At 35.3% G+C, this 16,619-nt stretch overlaps 1 protein-coding gene across 1 annotated transcript in view; it reads left to right on the forward strand.

Annotated features, from left to right (window-relative positions):
• The window catches only part of LOC120754883 (sodium channel protein type 2 subunit alpha), a 75,938-nt gene that overhangs the window by 45,619 nt on the left and 13,700 nt on the right, over positions 1–16,619 (forward strand). Inside the window, exons 16-20 of the mRNA XM_058421246.1 lie at positions 1,263–1,619; positions 3,225–3,704; positions 12,863–12,983; positions 13,281–13,435; positions 15,491–15,664. Of these exons, the coding sequence (XP_058277229.1) occupies positions 1,263–1,619; positions 3,225–3,704; positions 12,863–12,983; positions 13,281–13,435; positions 15,491–15,664 (1,287 nt within the window). The remainder of the gene's footprint in view (positions 1–1,262; positions 1,620–3,224; positions 3,705–12,862; positions 12,984–13,280; positions 13,436–15,490; positions 15,665–16,619) is intronic.

Below are 16,619 nucleotides of genomic sequence, written 5' to 3' on the forward strand. Positions count from 1 at the left end.
GGTTAGTTTTAAAAGAGAGTAGTGTTTAGATTCTTCATTGTCCAGTGATTTTTCATTCCTGCTGGCCTTCTCCGAACCATCCACTGCAAGGGTCTATCTGCTAACAGCTTTTCTATTCAGAAGTCACTACAGTGTCTCTCTCTGTTAGATACCTCTTTCATGAACAGGAACTTGAAAAACCTTGGTCTTGCTGCAGACTAGGCTAACATGCAATTCAGTGTCCAAACAGTCTTCTGAGGAGACCTACACAGTGAGACATACAGCTAGAGTTCCTGGTCACCAAGCTCGGCTTCTGCCTTAATTAAAAAAAGATATTTAACTTGAAATGAAAGTTAAATGCATTCCCTTTAAAAAATAAGGGGTTTTAAATAAGTATTTTCTGGTTCTCTGCATAGCTTTATATCGTACTTTGCCTAAAGTCTAAAATCTCTCCGGATTGACTTCTCTCTCAATAGTAGATTCTGGTTTTGACTTGATGTTTATGTGTTTTCTTTATAAAACACAAAATCATCACATGAAATAATATTTAGCTTTATATTCATTTAGTATTCTTCTCTTTCAATTATCTGAATAATTGCTGTATCTTTCCAATAATTTCATTTTTGTCTGTTTCAAGTTGTACTTATTAATATAATACTTTCCTTTGTTTTTCTCAATGTTGTATGAAAACTTTGTAAGACACATTCCATTTCTTTTAAATGACAGAAAATGCATTGTTAAAGATACTTGCAAGTCATTTGTATTCCTGTCATTAAAAACTCTAGCTTGTTTCTCTTTTTAGGAAAGCCATTTCCTCCATCTCACTGCCTTTTAAGATGAAAGAATCTGGAAGTGACTATACACTTATGGTCCTGTTGAACTGATCACATTTCATATGTGCTCATTTATTTTTAGCAATATTTTCTCAGAGTTTACAGGAGAAAGACTGTTTTGTTCAACTTCTTTAACAAGTACAACTTCTTTATAAATATCTAAAGTCACCAAAAGAGTCAAAAACTGAATTGGAGTCTTTGTGATAATTTCAATGTAATTGAAATGAGCAGAGAGACATTGTTTTTGATTTCTTATCACTTGAATCAGGACTTAACACTGCTGATGTGTACTATTGTCCAAAGAACTGGAAACAGAAATTTTGTAACTAAAACTTGTCACGATTACGAGAGACGTGACGCAGACACAGGGTAACTGAAATATGAAATGCCTAGCAGTAATTCATTACAATTAGATAACGAAGAACCATATGCCATTCTTCTGTTTTGCAGCTTCGAGTTTTCAAATTGGCAAAATCTTGGCCAACCCTAAATATGCTGATTAAGATTATTGGCAACTCCGTGGGGGCTCTGGGGAATCTGACCCTGGTGCTGGCCATCATCGTGTTCATTTTTGCTGTGGTTGGGATGCAGCTGTTTGGGAAAAGCTACAAGGAATGCGTCTGCAAGATCTCCAGTGACTGTGAACTTCCTCGCTGGCACATGCATGACTTTTTCCACTCTTTCCTGATTGTGTTTCGAGTGCTGTGTGGAGAATGGATAGAAACGATGTGGGACTGCATGGAGGTTGCAGGCCAAACCATGTGCCTTACAGTCTTCATGATGGTCATGGTGATTGGAAACCTAGTGGTATGTAATCAGTGGGGATTTTTTAAAACTCTTAGGACTATCTCCTGTTTTTCATGATTTAGAAATCTGAAATGAAGACTAGAGAAGGACTTCGGGAAATCATGTAGTTCACTTGCCCTTTCTGTACACCAGGTCCAAATATACCTTGATTATCTTTGAAAAATATTAGTCTAATTTTTCTTCTAATTCTCAGTAAGTCTATAACCTCTTTAGTAAGATCAGTGCTGAATTATGCTTACAGTTAAGAGTGCCTTTTAAAAAAACATCTAATTTAAATCACCTTTACAGTGAAGTAAACTCAATCATCTCAATATTGATGGAAAACTGTTGGTCTTTATGTTAACATTTATGATACTTAAAATCTTACTGTTTCTGCTTTCAGTAATTTCTCTGTGAAACAAAAAAAAAGCTTAAATCTTCAATTTTTTTCTCATAAGTAATGATTTCTAAATGGCTTGTCCTTTTTGCTGCTGAATTCCTCCCAAGCAACATTTTGAATAAAGACACAAGTACTGAATAATGTGGAATAATGATACTTTCATTTCTCACATTCAGCATTCCTTGTAGTACATCCCCAAATGACAGATGAAATCTCTGTACCTGTGTAGCTTTCCTGACATAGCCTCTATGCCCCTTTATGCAGTGCTCCCACCTTGCCAGTTTTCACACCTTCTGTATATATGTATTTTTCATTTTTCTTAACAATCCTTCCCACAGCAGTACTTCAGCATTAAACACCATATTGATTTTGAATCATTTCACCAATTTGGTATAAACCATGGTTATGTTTAATTGTACTTCTTTCTCCTTGAGTGCTGGCATCCTTCTCTTTTTGGTATGATCCACAAATTTTATAAATATGCTTATCCACAATCATCACTACCAAGTCTCACCAGGCTATTGTGAGTCCAGTGCATATCTCATAAAATATTCTGCAAATTTGAAAAGGGAAAACCAACAAATATAATTTAACTTATTTTTTATGAAATGATTTTTAATCCATTTTACACATGGTCTGACACAGTTGCATATAATCCAAATTTCTCTTGTATGTTTGTAAAATGTCACAAGAAAATCTGAAATAGCTTCTTGAAATTGAGGTGTTTCACATCTCTGGACTCGATATCTCTTAGCTAGTGTTCCTACCCAGAACAATGACTCATATATATTTGCCAAAGACAAAATTTTACTATATTCTGAATTGGAGATACTAGAACTATGGTTGAACTGTAGAAGAGTGGCATTTGCCTACACTCCCCTGGCCCGTGAACACTACAGTGCATGTAGCTTGTGTAAATCACTACATTATGTTGTACTCTGCCTCGTTATGAGGAGCAGATCTACACTACTGCAGATTGTAAAGGAGACAGTCAAGGAACAGCTAAGATTTTCACCTCCATTAGTGAAATTAAACCAGCTAAATGTGCTTTTGGCAAAATAATAAAATGTTGGAGAGAGGGATTACGAACTGAAAAGAATAGCATGAAGATGCATAGAAATAAAGTGTTACATGTGAAATAAAAAATATTTCATATTAAAAAACTCATAATGACACTGCTTTTATAACTTAACAGTAGGAGTAATTTTTTCCTTATTTTCTTTTAGGTACTCAACCTATTTCTGGCCTTGCTGCTGAGCTCATTTAGTTCAGACAACCTTGCTGCTACAGATGATGATAATGAAATGAACAATCTCCAGATTGCTGTGGCAAGGATTCAGAAAGGCATAGATTACGTGAAGAGGAAAGTGCGTGAATTCATCCAAAAAGCCTTTGTTAGAAAACAGAAAGTTTTAGATGAAATCAAACCTCTTGAAGACCTAAATAATAAAAAAGACAGCTGTATTTCAAACCATACAATAGTGGACATAGGTAAAAACCTTGCCTATCTCAAAGATGGAAATGGAACTACCAGTGGCATAGGCAGCAGTGTGGAAAAATATGTTGTTGATGAAAGTGATTACATGTCATTCATAAACAACCCAAGTCTCACTGTGACAGTGCCCATTGCTGTTGGAGAATCAGATTTTGAAAATTTAAACACAGAGGAGTTCAGCAGTGAATCAGACCTGGAAGAAAGCAAAGAGGTAACAATGTTTCTAATTTTAAAATATTCTGATGTGGGGTTCTTTTGTTGTTGTTGGGGTTTATTTGTTTGTTTGTTTGTTTGTTTTTCCTGTGGTTACTAGTGTTGAATTCAAATCTTTCTTTAATTCCTTTACAACAGCATATACAAACTCATAATGTTATTTAAGGTAAATTGTTTTAAGGTTGTGAGTTTTGAAAGATGGTGGTACCATATTGCATTTATTGCATTAATAATCAAGATGTGTAAGAAAAGTTTTTAGAAAATTAATCTCTTTTTCTAATTTTTATTTAGTTAAATCCTTAACAAGCAAAAGAACCAGTTTAATAGTCCTGGATACCAGAAGTCATAAAAAGTGTATATGTCTGGTGCAAATTTCTCCATGCTTATTTCATTAAAGCAGTTTATTTTTTAATCTGCTTTTTTAACTGTTCATTCTGATATTTTTAAACTTTTTTATATAGTGAAAATGTATCCATATACATCATAGATAGGTACATTTGAATAATGGACTAGCATCACTAAACAATGTCATATGAATCACAAATAATCCATCTGATGGTAGAAGAACCACTGAAGTGAAGTAATGGCCTTACAGTAACAAAGTTACAAAGCTTAATATCCCAGTATAAGATCCTTTCATTTTGACTACTCATTGTTATTTTCAAAGTTTTAAGATATTTGACTCTGTTACCTACTGTGACTAATAAAATGTACATCTTTCTGGCACCAGAAATATGGTGCTAAGTGGATAAATCCAAGCTAGCACTGAGAGTTTTAGTGGATGCCAAGGCATTATTATTGTGTATGTATTACTAACCCACTGCTTTGTCCTGCACAACTGAGAGTGGTGGAGGCACATCAGCTCAAGTGGAGTAAGTCTGTGCAATGCTTGATACTGATGCTAGTTCATTCAGCATTAGCATGGGTATTTTTGAACAGTATTGCATGCTGTGGGGTAGACATAAACTAACATAAAGGCTTTCATTAGTGATTTGCTCCCCTGGAACCTGAGAGTATAAATATAGGTAAGATTCTAGTAATTTTCCACCTGAGATCCTTTTTTTTTACCAACTGCATTGCACATTTAGTCATATTTTCTTGTTTCTTATCACAAATGTCTTTACTATTCTTATAAAAATCTTTCCTTTTTTTCAGATTGATTGTATTATTATTAATCTTACTCTTCAAAACCAGTACTTGGGTGTGGAACAAATCAATTTTAGTTTAACCTTCTTTTGTTCTATTCTTCACTACGCAAGAGCACTATGTCAGTAGGAGAGGTGGAGCATGAGCTTTATACAAACCTCTGTGCTGGTGGTTCGCAGGGCTGAGTATGACAATGATGCATCTCTTACTTCACTCCAGAACTGGATGATGTGACTGCTGACTGTTTGTATTAGCCAAATCTTTCTTTTCTTCCCATGGAAGAACCCTCATTGGGTTATTCTACAAGATGACACAAATACTGACTTCCTATAGGAAAAGTTTTAAAGTGGATTATCCCACATTTGAGGCATGAACTCCAGTCATTGAGCTTCCACCGTAAAAGAAAGGCTTTCTTCTCCATCTACCATATTTAAAAGAAAACAGTGTCTTCATTGCATTCTTGGAGGCACTTAATGCTGTTGTGCTTCGGGAATTGCAAACTGATCAGGTGATAAGACAAAGAAATGCATATTAAGTCAAGGTTGAGCTAGTGCCAAGAAGTTTTGACTGGCGAAGTCTGAAACTCTGCTGAGCATATTTGGGGCCAAAATATCTTACTAATGCAGATGCTGAAGGTGAAAAACTGAAGGGAATGTTCATCAGTTTCAGGAATTTTCAAGAGAGACACAGCAGTAAGCAAAGATTGTGAGCACATTTCTTATAAAAGTGCCTAAATTTCAAGTAGATTTAAGTCACAGAAGTGTGACATAAAAGTGTTGAAATCTTAATCCTAGTTCCTCCTCTTCACTTGATACTCTTAACCACCATGGTTTTTTTGATATAGTGAAGTGTTGGCTTATTAGTCAGACAACCAACACTCTTGTAATGAAAATGATCCATCCGAAAAGGCATTTTTTAAATTAAAAAGTTGACTACAAATGGCTTTTTTACATGGCTTCCTCCTTTTTGCCATGCCATAATGTGCCTTGCATTTCTGGCCTCCCATGTTTTCCTATTCATATGACACTGCTGTTGCCAAGTTGATCTGCCAGTCACTTCATTTCTTACACCACAAATGAAAAAAATCTAAGTCAAGAACTGCCATTAAACTGTGTTCAGTTAGCGGATTTGCAGATGAAAGGCAGCTGAGGCATCCAGGTGCTATGAGGACACTGCACAAGATTGCCAGATGCTGATGAGTGTATGTCTGTGCGCTTCTGCTTGCTTCTGTGTCTACAACCGAGTACATGTATTCACTGTTTTATAGGGCAATAAGCTGAATTCCAACAAAATTATTATTATTTATTAGCAAGTTTTAATTAAGCATGTTAATGTTTGGTGAATTCTTTATTATAACACATGTATCTTCACAGTAGTTTGATAAAAATGTTAACTAGATTATGCCTTTGTAGAAGCAATACATTTAATGTTTTTCGTGCTTAGTAGGTGTGAATTAATGAGGAATTTTCTAGAAAGTTACTGAAACCTACAATAAATTTAATTATAAAAACACTGTGTCCATAAGAATATCAGCAGGTAAATACAGGAAATAATACAGGAGAAAGGAAATTAGAGAACAAATACTAAATAAAACTTTATCATGGAAGTAGGCCATCTCTAATTGTGGGACCACTGTGCTGAGTCCATTGTCCTGTAAATAAAGGTCTGTGGATCTGAGCTGCAGTACTGTTGTTTAGCGTAGAAACTATAAATATCTATTTTCCATTTTAGGTTCTTAAGTACTATGATGATGGTTTATATGGAAAATTTTGTAGTACATGTATGATTGTATAATAAGTAGTTAAAATAATCATAATAGTGGGTAATAATTAATTTATGTTAAATGTAACTTATAGGCCAATAATAACACCAAGATATACCAATGACAAAATATTTTTCAATGCTTTGAACAAAGTGGGATCTCCTAATGCTGTTGCAGACACATTAATAATGTATTTTTTACTTTAAGCAATATTCAGTGCAAAAAACCAGAGGTGCTGTGTCCTGAACTTCATTTCCTACCGTTCTTACTTCTCACAGGAGTAGAACCAAGCTGGATCAGTCAAGCGGGCAGCTCTGGTGCCTTTTAGCGAGGCAGAGCATCGTGTCACCAGTTTTACGCAGGTTACCTAAGCAAGTTATACATCTCTCTATATCCTATTTAATCACCTTCTAGCAGATATTGACTGGCCTGCATGCTCTTCAGCTATGATCCTGTCCCATTCATTGCAATAAGTACCAACATGCACAGCTGCTCCTGCTGAGCCACGGGACTCGCATCACAGCATGGTCAGGCAAGAGCGGCAGCCCCAAGATTTCTGTGGTTCCAATAGTCTCCATAATATTTTAGTAGTATTTTTCAGTGCATGCTATGTACCTTTTCCAATCTTGATGATATAGAGTTCAGGATTCTGTTTTTGAAGGGTTTTCTTTTCTTTTGACAGAAGGCAGAATATGTAACACATATGCCATGTTTCTCATCAGAAGCTTATATTTATATATAAGTCCATCTGCAAATTGTGTTGTGAATGAGAAGCTGCTAGCTGTTTTAGAAAACTTTCATACTGTTGTATTTTAAGTTATAATGGAGGTAACCTGCAAACTCATCAGTGCCATGTTTTTATTTTTCCCATTTTTAAGAAGTGCTTTTCTTTAGTACTTGTGTAAGCATTTAGTTATTTTGGAGATTAATATGCAGTACTTGGAGCACCATTAAGCATGAAATTAATTTAATTTCCACAGTCAAAGCATGTGACCATAATTTGGTGGAAAGAATTCATACAAAACTGTTATTTGGCTGGTTAAACATTCAGAGATCAGTTCTGCTCTTACTTACACTCACCCTTAGGTGTAGAGGTGCAAAGAGAACACTGATTGCAAGATGTGGCCCATAAAGAGCTTACTACAGCTCTTTAATTTATGGTCAAAAAATTATTACCTCCCCAAGCATCTAAAATTGTCTGCCTTGAGAAACTTATTCTTATCTCATCAGTAATAAATAAAGTTCAGCATTCAAGTAAATAAGTTACTGAGTTTGGATTAAAATGTCCGAAAGTTCCCCAGCTTCACTGTGATTTACATCTCACCGATTAAACAATGCTATAATATTCACAACACGACAGTTTCTACTTTCAGTTTTGTAAATCAGTGGAATTAAAAAATACTTGTTCCAGAGCTTTCCCTCTTATATTTTGGAAAGAAAAATTATTCTGATAAGATGCATATTGATTTTAAAATATTCATGATTTAAAATCCTTTGATACTCTGAAGAATTTAGGCTTTGTATTGTGAATTGGTCATATTGTATTGGCATATTGTGATTCACTGTGCATATTAAGTTGTTCATGTTAGAGCTAACTGAAGTTTTCATAATTAATATTTGCAAACAGCAGTCCCTTACTCTGTTTCAGAAATATCCGTTCACTATTGCTAGTATGAATTAAAGAGCCTTTCTAATTAGGTTCCGATGGGAGAGCTTTTTCCCAGTGGAGCATATTTCCACTGCTACTTAAAATACTTTTGCTTTCATAGAACTGTTTTTGCAAATATTTTCATTTATTAAATTCTCATGAATAAGTAGATCAAAGGAATTATGAATATCAATAAAGTCCAGAGTGGACTATAATTTAGGGATGCTGGGTTTTTGCAGTATTTGCAGCCAAAAATCACCACAAAATGGTTTTGCTTTGATTTACAGTGTTCTGGATTTTTGTACTCATAGAGTTATTCGGCCTAACTGTATAAGCATTAGAAAGAGTGACATCCAGATTCCCCTTAATTACATTGGTGGAATCATGGTATCTACCACTTGGAAGATTTTATAGGAGATTAGCCGTACCAAAAAAGACTGGATAGTTTGGATATAATATTGCTGTTTATATCACAGAACATTTCATTTTTATACTGACATCCACAGAGCACTGAGAAAATAAAACCAATTTAATTTCCATTATTTAGCGTTTTCACAGGTATTTGGGAGGAAAGGAAATTGAAAGCAAAATCAAAATGGTGGTTTCTCTTGGCACCATCTTCCTGCTTATGTCTGTCCTGCTCTTTGCTCATTCAGTCCCTTAAATTATGATTTCAACATCTATTAGTGGCACCCTGGCCGATCATGAAATTTCAGTCTTTGTTAAAAGTGTTAAGCTAAGAGCTGTCCAGCTACTCTTAGATTATCATCTTTGGAAAAACAAAGAAATGTTAGAAGTTAAAAGTGGTCTGGCTGTAAGTGAAGCAGAATTGTATGAATCTATGCAATGTTGTCAAAGTTCAGAAAGTAATTATGTCAAAAACTTCCTGACCTAATCTTGGCTGCTGCTTTTTGCAATGCTCCTCTGATAGGCAAGCTGCTTTCCTATCTTGAAAGCTAAACTAAAATCTGTATCTCATACTGTTCTGTATTGCTGACTAAAGCATGACTGGCAAGGCTGTTATTACATGTGATGTGAAAGATATTTAAATCTCTATGATAATCAGTATACTGCTGCTCTAGAAACATGTAACTGCTTTTGTCCCCTTACTGTTTTCTTCAAAAAGGAGGTGGAGTATGTACATTCTAATGTTTTGAAAAACAGATTTTTCTGAGAATAATTTTCTTAGCATACTATTCAGAAAATTTCCATCTTCATAACTCTCAAAGTGTCTAATGCTTGATCCTGATAAATCTCTTATAATCTGCATGACTGAATCCTTTTGAAATTTAGAATCATGGTATAACAAAAAGCTTAAAATGGACTTACTATTAGATCAAAGCTAATGCTTGGGTTTGATGATTATCTTGCTTCTAAGGTTCATTTTTTTAAAAAAGCTATATACATGTTAAATAAATAGCCTAAATCCAAGTTTTGTAGTGATGGTAAGCAGATAGCAATTTACCAGGTACAAAGGTAACAACTTTCAGATATGTTTAGGTAAAGAACTGGGATATGTGCTACATACCTAAGATATCAGGGTCTGCAGTTAGGGGTAGTCTAGCTAGCCAGCTGGATTCCGTATATGTGAACACTGGCAAGTCACAGTAAGTGCTAGAAAAAGTCTTCCTATGTATTAAGGCATGGACAAACATAATAGCAATAACATGGTCCTTTCCCAGGTCATGTTGTGTTGAATATATAGAAATCAGTACAAAGTCCCTGGGTCCATTGCTTTGTACCAGAGCATAAGTTTGCTGTGGAAATATGTAAATGTTACTGAAAAGTTTTCCTAGCACACTGAACTTAATTTATTTGATAAAATCTTGAGATGTTGTTTCATGAAACCTTCTGAGCTGTTTCTAATGAATACTAAATTTTATAAATTTTGTACATACTGCCATAAAATGAATTCAATGTTAAAAATAACAAAGAAAAATTTAAAAAGAAATTATACTGTTGAAAATTTCTAGTTTTTGTTCATCTCAAATGATGATGAATTCTTACAGACTGAATTTATTGAATAGTTTTTATAATATTCTTCTTAAAATATTGATCTGATTGAGGCCAAGTTCAGGTATAACAGAGCAGCATGCTAAGGAAGTATTCTGTTACATCAACAGAAGAGTAACTGAGTTCTCAGTTAGGCATTTAATTGTTGCATTTCAAGTATCAGCTGCTGATTCAGTTGGGGATTTTTTTGTTCAGTTTAACCCATGTGATTATTGTTACAGCCCTGTAAATGAAGCATACCAGATTTTTAGTGAGAAGAGGCTTGAAAGATACATCTCACCATATGTAGTGCCCCACATAAATAAAATTGTCTTTTTGATGTTCCGGATAATTGACAGTTCTATTGATCACTTTTTACCTTTCTATCTGATACTTGTGATCTCTCCTTATAGTGGCTATATCTAATCTTCCATGTTGAGTTAACTGTTAGTCTTAAGCAATTTCAGTGATAGGAATTCATTATCCTTTTGTTCTTATTAAACTAACTGCATAATATCTGAGTCACTGAACTCTTCATTTTCCTGTAAAAGAATGGACAGTAGGCCTTTCAAAATTACGGTTCGGCCAGTTCATAATTTTTGTTTGCTCTGCTAGTTCTACAGCATTCTGCTAGAAATGCTCTCCAGATTGGAATGATGCAAGCAACATTTTAAGAAAACATTATGTAATAGAAACAGTCACTTCTCAGTTTAAAAATTATTTACTGTATTGCATGAATGAATGGTATTTTTTAACATCATATATAATTTTTTAAAATGTACTTTGCATTTATGGTATTTCTGGCCTTTCCTCAAACTGATGATTGACTTCCACTGATGTTTAAATGCTGTGGTACTTACTTGAGGACTACAGTATTTATCCCATACTTTCCGATTTCTCCTTTTTAGAGGCAGTATTCCACAATGACCAAACTGCCATGCATTATCTATAATTCAAACATATTGCAATGTGAATTTTGTGAGTAATAATCTGCAGAAAAGTGTGCATCCATCTATCTCTTTGTACATTGGACCTGACCTCAACAGATGTTAAAACTCATGCAGAAAAATGAGACGTGAATGTTTTAGCTGGGATTTTTGAAAAAGCATAGATGAAGTGGGTGTGTAGATATCGCTGAAGCTAGGTGCATAATACACCCTGCAATAGATGTTTCCATTTGTTCGGCCTTCCTCTGAAATGTGCTCTAGAGTGAACCGTGGTACACAAAAAAAGTTAAGCTTATGTCAGAATCACAACACAATATATTGTCGGTGTGATTCAATAGAATCAGAATGGGGGAGAAAGGAATGAATCTTTTTTGTTGTTGTTGTTTGTTTGAAGAACATACTGAATATTTGTTGCTATATAAAATTTCATTAATGTCTCAAGTTATTTTCTGTATCCACACACTAATACTGTTTACATTTCCTTTACAAAAACTCTAAAGAATTTGAAGCTACTCAGAAATGTTTTAAAGGAATAATGCCTCTAACTTCAGATTTAAGTGTCAGCAAAAATATATTCTTTAATGTTATCATAGAACATCTCTGTCTAATATTAATTACCTATAGACTCTTTACTAAATCTGCTTACATCATTCCCTTTATAAGATTAGCTACTTATCAATGCAGCCATTTTACTGATGTTATACTCCATATAGTGATAACATTAGAAGAGTCATAGAATGCTGTAATCAAACTACTTTTACTTATTATAGTACTCATATTTGTCCGTTGCCAACATCATATGATGGTGTGAAAGAATAATTTTTAAGGTTTGGATTATAATACTGCTATGATTTATTGGTGCAGTATTATTTTATTACAGTATTGTTTTAAAAGCATTTGTTTTCTCTTTAGTAATTAAAAAATATTTTTGGCCTTTTATAGTAGTTAGACATCTATGTGTACTGTACCAAAGTAATAAGTAGTTTCAAAATGCACAATAAATTCAGAAAATGCATTGGCAAGTGAGTATGCAAAATATCAGCTACTGCTCCTAAAGTAATGTGCTGCTCTTTCAGAAATAAAGATAATTAAATTATCCTATTAGACTCATAACATGTGTTTTCATGTCAATAATGGAAAAATTATAATCAAACTTTTTAGATTTAACTTTCTACAGACTTGCTAGAATAATATTTACTTGAGACATGAAAATACATCCGTGCAGCTTGCTGTTGGTTTGGTCATGATGTTGGAAATTTATTTGTATTAACACATGCTATATGAAGTGTAACCTAAAATGCAGCCACATAATTTGGAATTATTAAACAGTACAAAATGTGGAAAGCACCCATTCTTAGCTTACTGAAATTTCACTTCAAAATTCTCATGTGTGGCTCAGAGTAATACTCTAGTAATTTCAGCAATTCCTTGTATGAAAATATCAAAATATTTTCAATAGGGAAAATGCACGTTATATAGTTTCTGATCTTGTGACCTCACCTGTAGTAGAGCAATTTGGCATTATAGATTGCAGATAAGAAGTTTTTTTATTATCACAGCACTGAATACGTTCAAAATATTTTGATACACATTTCCAACATTGATTTTTCTTCAAAATAATAAAACTGGAAAAAAATAATTATGTGGGGTTTCTTTCACAGAAATTGAATGCATCCAGTTCATCAGAGGGCAGCACAGTTGATATTGGACTACCTCCAGAAGGTGAACAGCCAGAAGCAGAACCTGAAGAAGTTCTAGAGCCAGAAGCTTGTTTTACAGAAGGTAGGCAAAGCAAAATTAAAGACAAGATAAACAGACCTAATTGTGTTGACTTCGGTGGGATTCTCTTTTTATTCAAAATCGAAAGAAGTGTAGTGATTATAGTTGTAATTGTATAAATAAATTTCAGAGTTGCTGCCACAGATTTACTGTTTTTTTGTGTTCTCTCTCTTTGGAAGGTATTGCAAAAGATACAGAGCTTTAAATTCAAATACTAATCAAAAAATGATTGCCATTTGTCATGATTCCTAATAAATATTTACTTTATTCTGACATCTCAAAATTTATTATCACATTTAGGGTGTGTACGGAGATTCAAATGCTGTCAAGTCAGTGTAGAAGAAGGAAAGGGGAAAATCTGGTGGAATCTTAGGAAAACCTGCTATAAGATTGTTGAACACAACTGGTTTGAGACCTTCATAGTCTTCATGATTCTTCTCAGCAGCGGTGCTCTGGTAAATTAAGTGTGGAACTGTTTTGACTATTGTGATTTTAAACAGAAAGCATTTAAAATTGCAGTTAATCACATAGCTACAGGTAACAAATTAGAATTTGATATCCAATTGATGATATCTACATGTATTTGGCATATATTGTAGGACACATAATAATAGAATTTCCTTGTGGGCTGTGAAACAAATTGTTTGGGAAGTTCAAAATGTAGTGTTAATGGAGATAAGAAATTAGTTTTGTCAGACTGGTGTTCACATGTCTTAATATTGGTCATAATAGCTTTTTTTTTCTTCTTTTTTTTTTTTTTTTTTTTAATACACATTTAAATAAAAACACAGCTGAGCCATGAACTTATCAGCAGCAACTCAAATTGTCAAACTGAGGAGGAAGGCACCAACACAATTCCATGAGATATTTTACAGAATGGTGTTAAATCAGGTGCCCTGAGTAGGTATTGATGTAATTAGTTTCTCATAGCAGGGGCTGAATTTAATAGTCTTGTTACACTTGGCTCAATGCACAGTGATTCACTGTCAATGTATACATTTTCTTTTGACAAGACAGTTCTCTTTATTTAGGATTGCTTTGTGGATTAGTGTGCATAGTTTGGTTTCAATTATTCCTCAAAAATACTGTATCACAGAGTAATTTTTAAATCCTTCATATAATTTTAATATAAATTTGTAACTCCCTCAAAGGAAATCCTTATGTCAATAGGCCCTTGCTGTCTGTAGTGAGTTGACCCTGGCTGAATGCCAGGTACCCACCAAAGGTGCTCTGTAACTCCACACGTGGACAAGGGATAGAAAATATAAGGAAGGGTTCAGGGGTTGAGATAATGCCTGGGGGAGATCAGCCACCAGGTACTATGACAGGTAAAACAGGCTCTGCCTAGGGCTATTAACTGAATTTATTGTTAACAAAATCAGAGCAGGGTAATGAGAAGTAGAAGTCTTAAAAACACCTTTGCCCCATCTCTCCCTCCTTCCCTGCTCTACCTCCTCCCTTCCAGCGGTGCAGGGAGACAGGGAATGTGTGTTATGGTCAGTTCAGCACACGTTGTTTCTGCTACTGCTCAGGGACAGGAGACCTTCCCCTGCTCCAGCACGGGGCCCCTTCCACGGGAGACAGTTCTCTATGAACTCCTCTGATGTGAGTCCATCCCACAGGCAACAGTTCTCAAAAAATTGCTGCAATATGGGTCCCTCCTCCATGATGTTCAGGCCTTCAGGCACAACCTGATCCACTCCTCCTGGTCCTACAACTCCTACTGGGCCACGTGCTCCAGCATGGGCTTGTCTCTCCATGGGTCTGCAGGTCCCTATGAGGAGCCTGCTCCAGCATGGGTTTTCCCACAAATTCACAGCCTGCCCTTGGGAACACCCCTGCTCCAGTGTGGGGCTCCTCCTCGTGCTGCAGGTGGATCTCTGCATCCCTGTGGATCTCCATGGGCCACAGGGGCCCAGCTGCTTCACCGTGGTCTTCACCATGGGCTGCAGGGCAATCTCAGTTCTAGTGCCTGGAGCACCTCCTACCCCTCCTTCTCCACTGACCTTGGTACCTGCAGAGATGCTCCTCTCACATATTCACACTCCAGTCTTCTCTACCTGTAATTCTACCCGTGGAATATTTTTTTTCCCTTCTCAAATATATTGTCATGGAGGTGTTATTATCATTTCTGATTGCTTTGGCCTTGGCCAGCAGTGAGCCTGTCCTGGAACCAGCTGGCATTAGCTTCCCACAGAAGCCCCCCCTCTAGCTCCCCCCACTACCAAAACCTGACCGCACAAACATTATCCATGGAAACAAAATGAATTTTCAAGATTGGTCTTACAGTAAGTTTTGTGTATTGTTGTTCAACTCAGCTGAAAGATGAATATTGTTTAGCCACAGCTTTATGAAAAGTGTTAAGTGAAAGCCAAAGTTATACTTGAGGGAAAGATACATGCCTCATCATCATATATATTTTTTCAATTCAGTTTTTTTCCTGGCCATTCCTATATGACACTACAAATTGTGAAGACATTTAATTATATCTTCAAAAATGTTTCTCACAGGCTTTTGAAGATATCTACATTGAGCAACGTAAAACTATCAAGACCATGCTGGAATATGCTGACAAAGTTTTCACCTATATCTTCATTCTGGAAATGCTTTTAAAATGGGTTGCTTATGGCTTTCAAACCTACTTCACTAATGCATGGTGCTGGCTGGACTTCCTGATTGTTGATGTATGTATTCTTTTTCATGTTCTGTATGACAGCCTTTAAAAATCAGAATATTATGTTTTCAGGATAAGATTTCTATTCTATTCAACAAAATATCTATTTAACTGTGATAGTATGGTTTATTGTTCTGTTCAGAATGGAAAAAAAATGATATACTTATTTCTCTAGAGATGTTTTGTTTAAATTCTCTATTTTTATGAAGTTGTAATTCTTTCTTGAAATGATGCTTTTTACTATCTTTTTTTGGTGGCATAGAAAAGATGCTGTTCATCCTCTTCATTTTTTTTTGTATATGGAAGCAATTTCTCAAACTGTTTCTAATATTCTAATCAATTACTGTAGTGTCCTGTCACTTACTCTGTGCAATATGAAAGGGAAATACTGCTAGGGATTGTCAGTTCCATTGTACTATTCAGTACCCTTGCACTTTTCACTGCATCATGGGGGTGACCTCAAAGAGACACTTCAGAGAACCATAAATGAGCCCCCTCAGAATTGGTTCCCACATGTTTTTCCAAAGGCTGCAATACCAAGGAGCAGATACATATTGTCTGAGGGAGACCTAGTGAGAAGTGCATTGTAATTTCAAGTCTACATGCTCAACAATGTGTGTAAAGTACTGGGTGGCATAAATGGAAGACAACAAATTTTTGACCATTTAGCAGATATTCATTTCCCTTCCATCCCCAACAGCCTGACTTCTGTTTGTGTTAATAGGCATCTCTCAGTTCCACAGTTGTAATTCCCATGGAATGCAAGTTAAGAATATGTCTTAAACCACCCAATTGCGCAATACGAAAAGCACTAGAATTCTACAGAAATTTCTAAATATCTCCCTAAAACTACAGTGATAGATGATGAGGTCTTTACTACACAGAGCTTGGAAAACACTGTACCTTGTAAATCCAGACCACCACTGCAAATCCTATGATGACATGACTATATGCTCATATAATAT

Source organism: Hirundo rustica, chromosome 7 (assembly GCF_015227805.2).
Source record: "Hirundo rustica isolate bHirRus1 chromosome 7, bHirRus1.pri.v3, whole genome shotgun sequence".
Lineage (NCBI taxonomy): Eukaryota > Metazoa > Chordata > Aves > Passeriformes > Hirundinidae > Hirundo > Hirundo rustica.